Below are 17,962 nucleotides of genomic sequence, written 5' to 3' on the forward strand. Positions count from 1 at the left end.
GACTGTGGTTGAACTCATTCTAGGCTACTCATAAATCTGCTTGATTCTGAACACAAGATTAGGAAAGATAAAAAAAATTAAAATAAGACAAGTATGAAGAAGTAACCTATATCACAAATACACCAATCCCCCAGTTTTGGATACTTTAATTTTAACTATAACCCATCCTCTACATTTATGGATCAGCCTATTTTCCAAACACTGAAACTGCATATTACAACCCTGTCACACACTTCTGAACAAGCATCACAGCTCAGTTGCTTCTGGGAGGAAATCAAGAATCGGAGCTCAGGGGTTGGGGATTTAGCTCAGTGGTAGAGCATTTGCCTTGCAAGCGCAAGGCCCTGGGTTCGGTCCCCAGCTCCGGAAAAAAAAAAAAAAGAATCGGAGCTCAATATAGCTGGAATTTCTGCATGGTAACTGGTTAATAGAACTGAATTAAAAATAATTAGGCTGATTTATTTTATGTGTATGAATGTATATGTAGTCATGAGTGTATATGTCTGGTGCTCTTGGATGTCAGAAGATGGCACTGATCCTCTGGAATTGGAGTTACAGGTGATTGTGAGCTGTGGGGGCCTAGGAATCCAATTCTAGTCCTCTACAAGAGAAACAAATGTTCCAAACTACAGTGCCACCATGTCTCCAGTGTTTAACAGAACTAATTTGTGGAACATGCAAGACATCATCTTTGGAAAATACAAGTAAGTTGAACCACATTCAAATAAATGTTCAGAATTTATACAATGCAAAGAAAAAGGAATTTTTATATATAACCTTTGAAAAACTGCAACATATCCTGAAGGTTTAACTTACTGCTTCAGTGTAAGCTTCACTGTTCTGTTCTTCATGAGCTTCTAGAAGTTTCTGATGGCATTAAAAAAAATCAAGAAAATACCTTAGGCTAGAAAGTACTGTTTCTGAAGGAATACTTAAACAGAAATCACTTTAGAATCTCATGAACTGATTTTCCTAGTATCTCATAAAGTGGGATATATCCAATAAGAATTAAGGAAAGGCTCTGGCTTTGTACTGCTAATTCAAGGCTGCATACTTCAGAACAGTGTTAAACATCCTAACTCTCTTGGTATATGGATATCTACAAAGAAAAAGCAGCCAAGTCCAAGGTACCCAAGTGACGGCTAGACTTCACTGTCAACTTGACTAAGTTTAGAAACATAATTGTTCATATGGGTGTTTCCAGGCAAGTTTAAAAGAAAGAAGAACTAAAGGAGAAGGAGCCACCATTTCTTGGGTTCTGGATTGAATGAAAGGAAAGAGCAGGTGAGGCAGCAGTACTCGTTTCTTTCTGCTTACTCACTATAGACTACGTGTGACTAGATGCCTCTCGCCCCTGGGGCCAGAATGGACTGTCCAATGAAACAGTGGCCAAAGCAACGTCCTATATTAAGTTGCCTAATGTTGGATTCTTTGTTACAGCAATGAATCCAGTAACCAACACCCCCTCAGAAGACTTACTGACACTCCACCCATCACCAGGACCACTTAGGTGCCATCAACCAGCAGTAAAGGCTTCTGTCTTCAAAGTTGTTTCAGTACTTACTTTCAATAATTTACATTCTCTGGAGTCAGTAAATGCTGGAAACATTTCCTCGTATTTCTCAAGAGCAAGCTGAAGGGAAGAAAACAACCAGTCACTGAAATTTAGTGAACTAGAGAACTTGTCAATGCTCTATCGGTTCAAAAATTTCATTTCCATCTCATTTAACTGTTTAAGAAATATAATGATAAACTCTACATCAGAACATAGGAAATTTTGATTTGTAATAAAATTTCTAAAATAATTTTTAGATTTTAATTTGGTTGCTGGAGAGAATAAACAAAATAAAATCTAATTTACTGTCAGGATCTATGTATGTGTGCTAAACAGAGAAGACTTTCTTTCACACCCTTTAAATGCCAAGTGCCCATGGGGTAGGACAGACTCCAAAGTAGTTTTCTTTGTGGCTCTCTGATGGCCAGTGCTGTCTGTCCAGGACCCGTCTGTCTTTCCAGCTGTCCTCTTGCTTTTTCTCCGACCTTCATCCTCTTCTAACTCCACTTCTGAGGTTTGTTGTTTGTGGTTTTGGGGGTTTTTGTTTGTTTGTTTTTTAAAATGAGGACTCAGAAGCTGGATGTGGTAGTCTACACCTTTAATCCCTGAATTTAGGGGGCAAAGGCAGGCAGATCTCTGTGAATTTGAGGTTACCCTGGAACTTCATAATGAGTTGCAGGACAACCAGGCCTATATAGTGAGACCCTATCTCAAAAAACAAACATACAAACAAACAAAACCCCTAAAACATCCATCCATCCATCCATCCATCCATCCATCCATCCATTAGGGCCAATGAGGTTTTTAACAGATAAAGGCATTTGCCACCATGCCTGACTTCACTTTGATCCCTAGATCTGATATGGTGGAAAAAGAAGACTTAACTCCTACAAGGTGTTTTCTAACTTCCACATGTGTGCTGTAATATATCCACGTTTACCCACAAAAAAATAAGTAAATAAATAAGCCAACATATATAAAAGGAACAACCGAGTGTACTAACTTTACTGTCCTAGTTCCCTAATCTATCTAAATCAACCACTGAAGGAAACCTGAAGAGGACAGCGTTGCAGCTGCCGAAAGATCCAAACTCCCATGTCACAGAAGAACTATTACTTCTACTTTATGTGTATCAGGAGACAGGCAATAAGTATGATTCATGGGGCATGTATATGTGGCAGCCAGAGGTCAATGCCAAGTGCTTCTCTCAATCATCCTTCACCTTATTTTTGAGACAGGGCCTCTTCCTCAACCTGAAGCTCATCACTTGGCTAGCCTGGCTAGCCAGCAGGCTTCAGGGATCCGCTCGTCTCTGCTCTGCTTCTCAGTGTGGGAGCTACAGATGTGAGCCAGGATACCTGGCCTTTACATGGGTGCTGGGCATCTGCACTTGGGTCTGCAGGGTTGTGAGTTAAGTGTTTTATCAACTGAGCCCTTACCACCTGTAGGAAAAGACATCAAAGATGACAAAATGTCTGCCCCAAGGGTAAAGTCATCAGACAGGAGCACATTCTCACCTTTGCATTCAGCTCATCCACTATGAAGTGACAGAGTGCTGCCTTGAAGAAGTAATCCTTTGCGCTGTACTTCAGCAAGGGGTTATCCATAGTGTTTGCTCCCACCTAGGCAGAAGACACCAAGGCACTATTACAGGCAAAGCAATCCACTGTTTACTCATCTGCTTTCCTTTTTAAAAGTGCCTTGTACTACCTTATATGGATATACTCAATATCAAGCAGTACAAAGTTTTACTAGGTAAGAAATAATTATGAGGCACATGAACTGTTAAAAATGCCTGGAAGATGATGAGGTCTAAGCTTTCTCTGGTTCTTCCTATGAAATACAACTAGAAGTTTGATGATTTAAAATAAAAATAAAAAGAAACATCTGTGCACATAGGGCACAGGAGAGCCAACCACCAGGGACAAGACATCAAGGAAAATCACCTGGGGTGAGGGTGGGGGCCACTGAGCTCTATTCTTCTTTACTATAGTCCCAACATGAAAATAAAGAACCCAGCATCCAGAAGGTTCAGGAGGAGTCAATTAAAAGAAAAGAGGCAAAGGTCGTAGGAGACCTAACAGGTGAGACTTCCAAAAAGAAGTCTGAGCTTCTGCCTCCACCAACACACCTACATCTCCAGTCAGTGTTAACGAGGGCCAATGCAGAGAAGGATGATGTAAATCAGATGCAGCCTCAGAGCACAATGAGAAAGTCACCAGTCACAGCAGAGCACAAGGTGAAGGTCACCAATCGCAGCAGAGCACAGGTGAAAGTCACCAGTCACAGCAGAACACAATGACAAAGTCACCAATCACAGAGCACAATGAGAAGGTCACAGTCACAGCAGAGTACAATGAGAAGGTCACCAATCACAGCAGAGCACAGGTGAAGGTCACCAATCACGGCAGGGCACAATGAGAAGGTCACCAATCGCAGCAGAGCACAGGTGAAAGTCACCAGTCACAGCAGAACACAATGAGAAAGTCACCAGTCACAGCAGAACACAATGAGAAGGTCACCAATCACAGCAGAACACAATGAGAAGGTCACCAATCACAGCAGAGCACAGGTGAAGGTCACCAATCACAGCAGAGCACAATAAGAAGGTCACCAATCACAGCAGAATACAATGAGAAGGTCACCATTCACAGCAGAGCACAATGAGAAAGAAGGTCACCAATCACAGCAGGGTACAATGAGAAGGCCACCAATCACAGCAGAACACAGGTGAAGGTCACCTGTCACAGCAGAGCACAATGACAAAGTCACCAGTCACAGAGCACAATGAGAAGGTCACAGTCACAGCAGAGCACAGGTGAAGGTCACCAGTCACAGCACAGCACAATGAGAAGGTCACCAATCACAGCAAGACCTGAAATGGTCAGAATGGCAAACCAGGGAAACAGAAAGCATGTTGTTTTCCTAGCTTCTTTTGGAAGTAATGGGAAGGCCAGCAGTAGGTAGTAGTGATGGTTATAAATTTGTCAAGGTGGCAACAGTGTCCTCACCTGCTCATAGATCTCGATGGCTTTCTGGTACTGCTCCAGCTGTGCAGCATAGGCTGCCACCTTCAGCAGACACTTGTTAGCAGAGCTGAAAGGAGGATAGTGCAGAGTAAGTGACAATACTGGGGAGCCTTGGCCGAAGGACAGTTGCTTTAGACGACAGAGATGCTGTGTTCTTCATCACATATGAAAAGCACTTGCCTGTTAGATTCTTCTCCTTTGTAATAATCAGCAGATTGTTCATAATGTGCAATAGCCTGAAAGTACATACAGTTAATTTACATACAATTCATTAAAAAATTGCATTAAAAACTATATGTGGGGTCCGGTAGGATGGCTCAGCAGGTAAAGGCACTTGCTAGCAAGCCTGACAATCTGGGTTTTGTTGTTCGTTTGTTTTGCTTTGTTTTGTTGACAGTCATTGGAACTAGCCTGAAACTTGCTATGTAGACTGTGTTGGGCTTGAACTCACAAATATCCAACTGCCTCTGCCTCCTGAGTGCTGGTACTAAAGCCACACTTGGCTGTAAAGTTTTATTTTAATTATTTATTTTTTTGAGATTATAATTACATCATTTTCTCCCCATCCCTTTTCTCTCTCCAGAACCTCCTCCTTGCTTTTTCAAACTCATGGTCTACTTTTTCTATTGTTGTTAATCTTCAAAAGAGGAGGTGAAATCCTCCTCCTCTTCTAAAATGGTAATCTTAGGTTGTTTTTTTTTTTTTAAAGATTTATTTATCACTTTATTCAGACACACCAGAAGAGGACATCGGATCCCATGACAGATGGTTGTGAGCCACCATGTGGTTGCTGGGAATTGAACTCAGGACCTCTGGAGGAGCAGTCAGTGCTCTTAACCACTGAGCCATCTCACCAGCCCAGGTATTTTTTTTTTTTTTTTGATAATGCTAATCAACCCACTGCCCTGACTCCCTGTTTTCCCATTTCAGCAGAAAGACAGAAAAGGAGAGCAGCCAGTTAGCAATGGGTCTTCCCTCCATTGGCATTTTAACTACCAGGCGTCTGTGGGCCCTGGTGCTGACAGGGACCCCACTGTATCGCACCATTCAACCTTCGGAGCCCACTGCAGACGGAACATTGTTAATGAACCTTAATGAGGTTCATTCCCTCAGAGCTGATGGCCCCAAGCCAAAGCCACATCTATGCTATGTTCCTATCCTGTGCTGTAAGTAATGCTACTAAACCAGGTTTTTCAGGAGCCCAAACCAGACACAAGCTACGTCTCCCCTGGCTCACTTACGGATCACCTACGTAAGACCTGCTAACACGCTGGCGAATATTTTACCTCAGGAAGCTACAAGAAGTCATTTGGATGTCAGATGACACATCTCACCGCCTAATAGATAAAATCTGTGAGTGAATCAAGAGAACGAACAGACATCTGTCGTACAGACAGTGACTATATCTAGAACAAACCAGTTCTTCAGAGTAATTGATTTCTCATACATATATTTCACTGACCACAACCTTAGGAGTCCAACCAGGGAGAAGACAAGGACATTTTTAATAATGTAAGAGCCTCAAACTCAGAGACCGTGACAAGCTAGCTCTCTCCTCCATGTCTGAATGTGTGTATGTGTAAGATACACGTAATTTTCTTTTCTTTTCTTTCTTTCTTTTTTTTTTTTTTTTTTTTTTTTTTTTTTTGAGGCAGTGACTTGCTATGCAGCAATACTGGCCTTGAGCTTCAATCCTTCAGTCTCAAACTCCTGACTGCTGGGGCCACGTGAACCAACACACAGGCTTTATTTCTTAAATTACTTTCAACAGAACAAGATACATCAGTGGAAAAGGTGCCACCTACTGGTTAATTCACAGAATGATAGAAAAAGACCAGGCAATAGAAGCTGAAAGGCCACTATGACAAACATAAAGAAGGAAAACGGCAGCACTAGAAGCCATTTCATTCACCCTGATCCTGTGGTGCCTGTGTAGTAAAGTGGTTGTGTGAGACATCCCCTGACACAGGGAATGGGTTCCAGACCACAGTGCTCTTCTGACTGCCAGGCCAGGGTGGTCTTTCTGACTTCCATGGGCCTAGAAGCAACCCAAATGATCTCTGTACACACTCCACGTCATCCACAAGATCCACTCAACCCAGTCAAAAGACAATGCCCATCCCAACTGCTGGGAAAATTAAGCCCTAGTCATAGCTGACCTGTCCCCTCCCATTTCTGTATTAATACTACACCAGAGAACAACTGCAGACTCTACTCACCCCTCCCTTCCACATTTACACACGTGGGGTAGCCTTCTTTAGAGCAAGACCAGAGCTTCCTAGAAAAGAGAGGGGAGTGTGGCTGGCGCTCTCTCTCTCCTCTCTCTCTCTCTCTCTCTCTCTCTCTCTCTCTCTCTCTCTCTCTCTGTGTGTGTGTGTGTGTGTATGTGTGTGTGTGTGTGTGTGTGTGTGTGAGAGAGAGAGAGAGAGAGAGAGAGAGAGAGAGAGAGAGAGAGAGAGATGGGGGTGAACAGCATGAAGCAAATGCAAGCAAATTCTGTGTAACCAACACATGTGCAGCTGGTATGACATCAAATTCGATGCTTCCTGGATTCCGGGCACAGTATGCGTACTTATTATGTATTTGTTGAAAGCCTACTATGTCCTGGGCTTTGAAAGCTATCAGACAGGCAGAGATGGAAACACCAGAATCATGAGCAAGCATATGCCACAGAATGAAAGGTGGTGTGTGGCTGTAAGTAAGTGTGAAAAATGAGTAAGAGTGTGTGTTCACAGAGATGTCATCTGGTAAATGTCCCTGAGGTCTATAATCTTAGAAAAGGTGATGACGGACACAGGAAGTCAGCTTGTGGATGTGTGAGGAAAAACTGGGCAGGCAGGGGGAATGGCTGCTACCTAGGTCCAAGGGCAGGGGCTCAATTGGTACAGCGAATGAACAGCACAGCATGAAAGGAACAGTGGCTAGAGTAAGGGGGACAGAGCAGGAAAATACGAGGAACTTGAGGTCCCAGGGGTACATAAGTTGGGTGAGAGGAGCAACTCTCAGTTTTTCAGTCATGAAAAACTAGTGCAGGTTTCCAGCTCTTCCTGAAGGGGGTGCCAACAAAAGGCTGTACACAGTGACTGGAGAGACGACTCAGTGGTCAAGAGCACTGACTGTTCTTCCAAGGACTCAGGTCTGGTTCCCAGCACCCACAGGAAGACTCAAATGACCTGTAACTGCAATTCCAGGGCATCTGATACTGTCCTCTGGCCTCCAAGGGCACATGTATGCAGATATGAAAAAAAGACTATAAGCAGAGGAGGCAGAATGACGCACAAATATCAAGACTCACTGTGGCTGTTCTGTTGTGTGATAGTCTGAGATGAGAGAACAAGGACGCAGATGTGGGAGTCCAGCAGGGGAGTTCTATTACTGATCACAGAAAACTGGGGACAAGGTACCAAGAAGGGCTGAGACACTGGAGTAGTGAGAGAAGTACCCACAGAAACTCTTCATAAGCTAGATGGGACTAGGGAAAGGGCAAGCAAGTCTGTTGACCTTGAGACTGGCTAGCTCAGAGATCACTGTGGTACCCGAGAAGAAAAGCCGGCAAGCAGGACACGGAGAGTAGCGATGCTGAGGGAGTAATGCTGACTGAGCATACAGAGTTTGCTTTCAGCTTCTCCATAGCCCCAGAGCGCTCATTAGACAGGTGCAAAGTCTATTGACCCTTCTGACACGAACCAAAGTACAAGCAGGGTGAGATAGGTAAATCTCAGGCTCTCCAGGTAAGCAGCCCCTTTACTCAGGTAGTGAGGCCCAGGCAGTCTCTCCGCCATGTCACCTGTAATGATTCTGACCACCCAATTCAGCTGGGAAAGAGAAGGAGAGGTTTTCTGAGAGGCTGAGAGGCCAAGCATCTACCTTCTGCACCAAGCTTCCGTGTGTGGTCAGTGCTCACCTTCTCAATGTCCACGAGCTCAGTCTCATAGATCTCAGCAATGGTGATATGGTGCTTGGCTGCGATTGTGAATCTTCCCTAGGGGAGAAAACTGAGTCAGACACTGCTTTACCTACCCAGACACCGACCAGTTTAGGAACAAGAAAAAGCACAACTCTAAAGCAGCTTAAGGACTCCACCCCACAGCCATTCAAGCAATGCAGTATCTTACCATGTCTGTGTAAATGTCGATGGCTGCATTTAAGCAGTTGATAGCCTCTGAAGCGTTGGCATTTAAGAAAAACAATGAAAAATTCATTCAGTGAAAGAGGGTTCAGCTGAGCCTGATTCCTGGCTGCTATTGATGGTAAGAAGGTAGGTACACTTTGAAGTGGAGGGTGGGCAGGTTGGTTAGTAGGAGCAGACACAGTCATACACAACACAGATTCATCAGTGTAGCTTTCTTCCTAGCAGCTGCACTGGTGTTTAAAAGCAGTGTGGCTGCAGCAATACTGGCTTAGTAACGCTTAGGGGGTCCTTCCAGGTGGCAGATTGTATTACAAATGAAACAAGACCACAGGGATCGCCACCAACATTGATAGATCACACCTGCTACTATACAAGGTAAATGTGGTCTTCATTAATATCATGTGTGTCTATATTAATTTTGGAAAATATCTCTTCTTCACAAGAAAAAGACCATTTCAATTGTCTCCACTCTTCAGCAGCTGAGTTCTTCAGTTCCTCTCTTAAGTCATATGTGTAAATGTGTACTACTCAAACATAACAAAATGGTCTCGGCATTCTGCTTAAGGAAGGAAGAACTTCACAATGACAAAGCTAATAAATTATATTGGTTCCTAATACAGTGAGTCAGAAAGTCTCCTGTCACAGGAAAGAGTCAATTTTGCTTTTGATTTGGAAGAGGCAGCAAGGAGGCAAAGCTTAACAGGAGGAACAGAGAAGTGACTAGAAGAACAAAACACGAGAAGCAACCGCCCGCTAAGGCATATTCTAAAATGCACACAGAGCTTATCGATTACACCACTCAGGCCCAGTGTTCCCACACCAGCAAGTTTCTTTTGTGTGTGTGTGTGTGTGTGTGTGTGTGTGTGTGTGTGTGTGTGTGTGTGTGTGTGTGTGTGTAGAAACTGTAGCTACACGGTGCTCAGCTCCCTATTTAAATTAGCACGTGAGAATGTACCAGGTCAAAGAACAGCTAAGAAACCCAGAACTTAGCTTTCTTTGAGGTAAGGTATATACATATATATACATATATCTCTGTGTGTGTGTGTGTGTGTGTCTGTCTATCTACATCTATCTATCTACATGCACACACATACATACATATATCCATCTCAGACTGGTCTCAACACCCAAGCCTCCAGCCTCAGTCTCCCAAGTGCTGGGATCATAGCTGTGTGTCATGGCGGCCTGCCCCAAATGAGGAACGTGGATGCTTGTGTGCTACTCTACAATATGAAGACACTGTAAGTCTGCTGTGCCCCTCATTCTGCTTATACCCGCTGTGTTCAGTTTCTCACTTAGGAAATAAAAATATGGTTAATCTTTATAAAAAAAAGCTGGACGACATTTTTCTTTGGGATACATTCCTAGAAGTTTAGATTTGTAGGTAAAATAAAATAGAAAACAAAAGAAAAAAGACTCAGCAGGGTTGTGACGGCAGCGGTGTACACCTTTAATCTCAGCACTTGGGAGGCAGAGGCAGAAGCAGACGGATCTCTGTGAGTTTGAGTGAGGCTAGCCTGGCCTACAAAGGGAGTTCTAGGACAGAAAACTAACCAGCCAACCAAACAAACAAAAAAGACTAAAGATAGCCATGTACATGTGCAGGATTTTAATCCTTTAGTTTAATACTTCTCCAAAAGGAATTAACATTTGTAAACTTTACTGCTTTTAAAATCCAATATTGTTAAAAAAAAAAAAAAAGGTTCTGAAGAGCACTTAGAAAAACAATAAGGAGTGCTGTGTGGTTCAGACACCTTTAACACCTTTTTAACCACTCCCTCACTACATAAAACACGTTGAGGAGTACAGTTAAATCAGGATTTCCTGCCTAGTTCAAGAACATAGTTCATGAAGGTGAGATAAGGTGCTTGAATCCCAGAACTTGGGAACCAGAGGCAGAGGATGCAGAGATGCAAATTTGAGGCCAGCTTTAGCTACATGATGAAAACTGTCTCAAATGTCCCTTAACGCATGCAAATTAATGTCTTTATGATTAAAGAGTAGACTTTATTACATTTACCAAACTTTCTCTTTTATCCCATACTACAAGAATTCTTATTACCAGGACTCAGCGTGGCACCCCAACCTCAACACCACAGGAAATGCTGCTAAGTCAGTTACACAGAGCCACCGAGCGGCCTTACCTTGAGGGTCTGCTTTCTTGTAAGCATTTCCAGCATCCACAAAGCTCGTAGCAGAGTCATGCTTGCTCTGAAGCTGCATGTGGAGCTTGGCGGCTTGACAAAATGCATTTCCTGCAGCTGAAGAAGATGCCACAGTTAAATAGTGAGGCACAGCCTGTCTAAACAAGAGACCAAGTATCTAAGAGGAGGCCTTGCAGTCAGAGACCACAGGCATCACACTGAAACAGGTGCATCTGGGTGTCGGTCACTTTTCCTGACAGTTCCAGAGGGCCTGCCAAGCATCCTGGACACAGAGCATCCTTTCTCAATGACTGTTAGCCAAGATTTAAGCTCTTGAACTCTATTCCACACCGTGAGGTCAGCCCAACAAGGGGCACACAGTTTACACAGTTAAAGAAGGCAAAACACTGAAGCCTCGCCTCCTAATCCAGTGTCCATGGCTATCAGGTGTCATTATTGAATCTGTTCTTCTAGGGAAAACATAACTAAGAATGGCATAAAACCTTAGGGTTTTTGGATGGAAGATGTGGTTTGCTAAGGTAGGATCTTGCTGTCCTGAAGCTGAATTCACAATCCAATTGTGCCCCAGCCTTCCATGTGTCAGGACTACAGTCATGAACCATGCCCAGGTTCATGTTCTGAGTGGTTGGTCTCCAAGGGGTGGTGCTATTTGGTCAGTTCTAGAAGCTTGAAGAGGTGTGCCTAGATGAGGTCTGGGAACTAAGGCTTGTCAGGATCACCTTCCTTTCCTTGCTCTTCTTGTATCCTGTCTACAATAACGTGAAGAAGCCTCTCCCACCACCCCTCCTGTGTGACATTCTGCCCACACATGTGGGGTTAAAACAAGCCCAGAGTGAGCCTCTGAAACCACGAGCTAAGTGAGACTCGCCTCCTTCAGACTGTGAGCTAGAGGTACTAACAACAAGCACACAGCACTGCACTCTGCTTGGGAATCACCTGCTTTAAATTTACTCTTAAGAAATAAAACAGCCAACTCTGTGAAAGCTTTTGCTGTTTCCCTTATCCCAAGAACCCTCTCCACAAGTATTAACCTAATTTCCACAGGGACTTCTGATCATCACCAAGGAAAGGAAGACACTCAACCCTGTAGTCTGCCCCAGTTCAATTCTTGCTCTGTCCTGTTTCTGACAAAAGAGTACACGTGACATTTAGAAAGCACTGACTACCTAGCTCTGCAGGGGGCTCCTGAGGTCTGAATGTTAGTATCCCCAACTTCGTATTTGAGTATCTAATGCCCAATGGGATGATATTACCCATTAGGCCCTTTAAAGGAGTGGTTAATCCACACACTTACAAGTGGAACTGGTATTCTTATAGAAGATACTAAAAGGAACAAGCTGCTTTGCTCCCTCTGCCATGTGGGATGAAGGAACAAGATCCTGTCTTAGAGGTGGAGAGGAGTCTTCGCCAGATGCAAAGTCTGCTGGCGCCTCAACCTGGGACTCTTCTGTTTCCCTATGTTGTAAGCAATATATTTCTGCATTTTATAAAATTCTCAGATGAAGGTATTTTGATCCAGCAGCATAAAAGGATAAATGTCAACACCAACTAGTGAGAACGAGCCTTAGGGCTAGAGTTGGATCAATATAATCCCTTAGAGCCACATTAAGACTTGGAGAAGCACCAAGGCCAAGCTAGCTGCAGGAAGAAACCAACTGATCAGGAGCTTTGACTGGCTCTGCCTTGGAAGGATTAGTGAGTGACCTGGACCTGCTGTGAAGTGCTTGGGAGAGCCTGGCTCCAGAAACACTGGTGCTGGCCACGTTCACTACTGAAGACAAGCCTTCCCACAGCACACTGCAGCTCGTTTCTCATTTGTTTACCAGTGCCGTCGGCATTTTACTTTCGACTACATTTACTGTCCCAGAACTAATCATGACCTGTCCTTTTCTTGCTGCGGGTACAGCACAACAGTTGGCTCCTTTCAGCTACTTCTCCCTCCCGATGTGCTGGGTATACAATTCCATGCTGCCACTTCATTGCTTGGAATACAAATTCCAATCACTGCTAACAAGAGCAGCTTGGTCTCTCTTGACCTAGAAGTGTCTTTAAAGGAGAACAGTCTCTGGGAAGTTACCCAACTTGTCAGTCTCAACAGAGGCTGAAAAGCATTAGCTTAATCAAGACCTTTTAAAATTATAAAGAGACAAAATGGTGTTAGGGTCGCCATCAGTGCACCACTGCTTTAACTTCAGGGCCTTGTTTATTTATTCAAATAACAAATAATATGCTGAATATCCACAACATCAGAGACAGTGTGGACCCTGGAGATGTAGTCAGATTGCAAACGCATAAACACTCTGACCTTCCAGGGTACATGCTAGTGAGGGCTACCGTGTGATGATTCATGTAACTATAAATAACTAAAACACCCAGGTGGTAATGTGGGCAGTAGGGAAGAGTAGAGCGTTTCCAGGGAGAGATCACTGTTTACAAGGGGTAGTCAAAAGAGAGCTGGCTGAGGAGACAACATCTGAAGAGGGGACAGAGGAAAGCAAAAACAAGGGGAAAGTATGCAGGCAGGTAATGGCATGTGCCAAGGCTCCGGGGTGGCAGCCAGGAGCACGAACGTGACCAGATGAGGTGAGAGAAAAGAAGAAGACAGTCCTGGAAGGTCTGACCCAATATATGACCTGACTTACTCAGCCTCAGTAAGACTGACTGGAAACTAAGCATGGTGGCACATGTCTACTATCCTAGCACCTGGGAGACTGAGGCAGGAAGATGGTTCCAAGGACAAGATCTATCTGGGCTTATAATGAGTTTCAGGACAGGCTGGGCAGCAAAGTCAGCCAGGCGCTGTCTCAAAACAAAAGCGAGAAAAGCAGAACATGGGGACACTGGGGTACTAGCTGGAGAATACTAGCCAGCAAGGGACAGGGGCAGGGTACATGGAAGGCCTCCACAGGTACACACAGGATAAGGGGCTTTCCATTGAATTTTCCAGGATCTAACCTTTAGAAAAGATGGGTGAGCACTCTTGGGTAAGATCACTTTTCACCATGATTACAGGACTTAAAAAGATGGGATGCTGGGATGGCTCTGTTTATTTTCTATTTGTCTTTCAGTAAAATACAACGTGAGCATACGTGTTCTGAAATCCCTCCATTTCCCTTTTAACTAAAACTCTATTGCAAACTAAGCCGACAAAGAAACTTCAGAGTCAGAGGCACCTTTCAGATCCACCTAGCTTGAAAGCATCTTCTCCTTCGAAACAAAGTGCCTGCCTTAAAGGCAACAGGCAACAGCAGCTAGTAAAAAGCAGGAGCCGGGGCTGGAGAGATGGCTCAGCGATTGAGAGCACTGACTGCTCTTCCAGAGGTCCTGAGTTCAAATCCCAGTCCAATCCCATGTGGCTCACAACCATCTGTAATGGGATCTGACACCCTCTTCTGGTGTGCGTGAAGGCAGCTACAGTGTACACATAAAATGAATAAACCTTTAAAAAAAAAAAAGCAGGAGCCACTTTCCCCCTTATTACAACAGCTGTTTGCCAAGTGTGAGACCTGCGTTCTGTTCTCTCTGGCCCAAGGCTGACTCTATGTCACTTGCATAACGACCCATTTCCATCTGAGCTACAGAAGTCTCTTTCTCCAAGGGAAGAAGATGTATTTTTCTCTCTAATTAGTGTTAGTGAGGGCAATCCCCTTGGATAGATAGTAGCATCCTACCGACCTGCTCCCTCTGAGGGCTTACCTTAAGGAGTGTGCTAGCTAATGAGGTAAAGATCTTTCACTGTCACTCAGTTCTCAATGGATTCAGGGTAAAGAATGCTTCGAAATTCTCGACTTATGCCAAGGAATTTCCATCTATCTTATTTCTCAATGACTTCTCCTATAATCAAGGCACTGGAATACAATTCTAAGAAGCAAAAGATTACTACCTACCCTCCCTTGTCCACGGAATTCTTGTTTTCAGATCTCAGAAGCCTACTGCACTGGGTAGCTGGCCGAAGGTGAGACAGACAACGTACCAGGGTTCAACCTTGACAGCAGGTTAGTTATCTGAGATGAGGATCCTTCCCACACCACCCTTGCCTCACTCTTTAAAGGGGATACACAGCTTTGTCTTTCTACTAAATTGCTTTTAAAGTATTTGCCTGGTAAATAAATAAAATGTTGTACATACCACTCCAGTTCTTGGCCATCTTGAACATATTTGCAGCTCTGGTATACATTTCACATGCCTCTTCTATTCTTGTGTTTCCTCTAAGAGAAATTTAAATGCAAGGTTACATTTTTCTTCTTGTTAATAACCATACATGTCTCTCCTCCCTCACTGAAATAATACTGAGATTACTATTTTATTATATAATTATTATTATATAACTCTGAAACACTCTTTTGTACACAAGACAAACTATAGAATCTTAACAGCTGTTCAAAAAGACAGATACTCTTTGTGGTAGTTTGAATAGGTATGACTCCCAAAGACTCACAGGTTTGAATGATTGGCCCCTGGGGAGTGGCACAATTTGGAGGTGTGGCCTTATAGGAATGGGTGTGGCCTTGCTGGAGGAAGTTTATATGTCACTGTTGGGGGCAAGCGTGGAGGTCTTCTAAGCTCAAGCTCCACCTAGTACAGAATATAGTCTCCTGCTGCCTTTGGACCAAGATGTAGAACTCTCAGCTCCTCCAGTACCACGTCTCCCTGGATGCTGCCATGTTTCCCACCATGATGATAATGGATTGAATCTCTGAAACTGTAAGCCAGTCCCAATGAAATGTTTTCTTTTCTAAGTGTTGCCCTAGTAATGGTCTTTCTTCACAACAATGGAAACACAAACTAAAAAGTCTCTTTTTGATCCCAAATACCAGATGAGGAGGCTGAGGAATGTAGTGCTAAAGTTACTACACTAGACCACACAGCAGGTACCATAAAAATGACACCCAGACAAAGATTTGGTGAATCCAAGGTCTACAAATATAACTAGAGAGTTTTATGGCTCAGTGGTTAAGGACACTTGTTCTTACAGAAGACCTGGGTTCAGTTCCTATCTCTTATATGGAGGCTCACATCTGTAACTCTAGTTCCCGGAAGGTTCTGATACTCTCTCCTGACCTCAATGGGCAGCAGGCATGTATGTGGTACCAATACATCCATGTAGACAAAATACTCATACATACACACATTCTCTCTCTCTCTCTCTCTCTCTCTCTCTCTCTCTCTCTCTCTCTCTCTCTCCATATATATATATATATATGTACATATATATACACACACATACATATTCTATATACATATATATAATTTCTTTAAATGCAAGTTTTCTATCAGGAAGGGTACATAGATTTCTTTATATTACAAGTGTACTTCTCAAAGAAGATTACATTTTGAAGGGTGAAGATACTTGCCATTCTTTAACAGTTTAGCACAACACCGAATGCCAGATGTGGTGGCCCAGGCCTATAGCACCCACACTGGAGTGACAAAGGCAAAAAGAGGGTGAGTTCCAGGCCAGACTGAGCTCAACAGTGAGACTATCTTAAAAACAATGCCCCAATTGCCTCAAAAGCCACAAAAATCAGAAACAGAGTGCTGAGCAAGTGCCACATTATTTTGTTGCTCTGCCACTGTGTGGCACGTTAGCTCTGGAATTATTCAGCCTGTCTCCAATATGGAAGAACCTTAGAGTCACAGCCGCGCCAGGTACAGAAAATCACTGTGTAACATCTTGAGAAGAGGGCACTCTACAGCAGCTAGAATACATGTAGCTCTAGAAAGTTCTTCACTAAGTAGCTAATTCCACTGACTAATAACTTAATTTTTATTTATTTTTAATTATAAAATTTACTTTTTGTGTATGTGTTTTCGTTGCGTGTATGTTTGTGTACCATGTATGTGCAAGTGCCACAGTGCAAAGAAGGAGCATCAGAGCTCCTTGAGCTGGGATTACAGATGGTTCTGAGTCACCATGTAGATGTGAGACTTGAACCAGGTCCTTTGAAAGAGCAGCCAGTGTTCCTAACCACTGACCTATCTCTGCAGTCTGTAAGGGATAGCTTTATTCAGTCAGCAATTTCTTCAGACATAAAACCAAATTACTCTTTGGCATTTACCTTTTACAGTTTCTAAATTCAACTTTGCTAATTAGCTCAGGCCCTTCTACACAAGACAAGTGTATTTTGTCTGTCTACACTGCAAATATAAAATCACAGAGGAAAACCAAGGCTCAAGAGACTCTGTAGCACATACAGTGAGGACCTCAGAGTGGAGAGTGGAAACATGGACTTGACAGGGAGTGAACACAAGGGCACGTTCAGTGAGCTTAGGTAGGTCATGATAAGTGAACTAGGAGAGATAAAGCATGGGACTGTAGGGTAGGATCTATCTCCTTTGCTCCTCCACCAAACAAATACACAACATCTGTCCCCTCTCTGCAGACTTCCACCATGTGAGGACAATAAAGGCTCACAGCGGATGCTAGGACCTTGATTTTGTAAATTCTACTCTCCTCCAGAACTGAAATATACACCCCTTTAAACTACTCAGTCTCGGGCATTCTGTTGTGATGTCACAAACCAGACTTAAAACCTCTAGAGCCAAGGGGAAAGGGAGGATGGTGTGCCACAGGCCGAGGGTGTGTTGTTTCATTTGGGGTTGTTTTACTCACGGTTGCACAGCTCTAATACTCAAACATTTTAAAAGATCAGCAAACACTTTAGACAGGTAAATTATTTGCTAGGTGAATAATATCTCAATAACACTGCTATTCCTGGCTGCCAAATAAAATGACCTGGGGCCATGTCACACAAGGAATGGCAGGATGTCATCAAGCTGTTCCAAAAAGGAGAGGAAAGCTTTCAACCTTAGCCTTCAGGCCCCTTTCTTCTATTTCAAATCTACATTAAAATTCTTTTAAAGACTTGCTTTCTTTACATATGTGAGTGTCTACTTGTGTGCCTGGTGCCTACAAGAGCTAGAAGAGGGTGTTAGATCCCCTGAATCTGGAATTGGCTGTGAGCTGCCATGTAAGTACTGGGAACTGAACCCCGATCCTCTGGAAGAAGAGCCAGCGCTCTTTTTTTTTTTTTTTTTTTAAAGATTTATTCATTTTATTATATATAAGTACACTGTAGCA

At 43.4% G+C, this 17,962-nt stretch overlaps 1 protein-coding gene across 2 annotated transcripts in view; it reads right to left on the reverse strand.

The window, feature by feature from the left end:
* Napb (NSF attachment protein beta) overlaps window positions 1-17,962 on the reverse strand; it is a 47,031-nt gene that overhangs the window by 4,309 nt on the left and 24,760 nt on the right. The window contains 9 exon segments of one of the 2 annotated variants that reach the window (NM_001191966.2): window positions 817-867; window positions 1,565-1,633; window positions 3,073-3,177; window positions 4,567-4,651; window positions 4,765-4,820; window positions 8,489-8,566; window positions 8,700-8,746; window positions 10,861-10,977; window positions 15,010-15,089. In NM_001191966.2, coding sequence (NP_001178895.1) covers window positions 817-867; window positions 1,565-1,633; window positions 3,073-3,177; window positions 4,567-4,651; window positions 4,765-4,820; window positions 8,489-8,566; window positions 8,700-8,746; window positions 10,861-10,977; window positions 15,010-15,089 — 688 coding nt within the window. 2 annotated transcript variants of the gene reach the window in all.

The sequence above is a fragment of the Rattus norvegicus genome, chromosome 3, assembly GCF_021556685.1.
Source record: "Rattus norvegicus strain SHRSP/BbbUtx chromosome 3, alternate assembly SHRSP_T2T, whole genome shotgun sequence".
NCBI classification, from domain to species: Eukaryota; Metazoa; Chordata; class Mammalia; order Rodentia; family Muridae; genus Rattus; species Rattus norvegicus.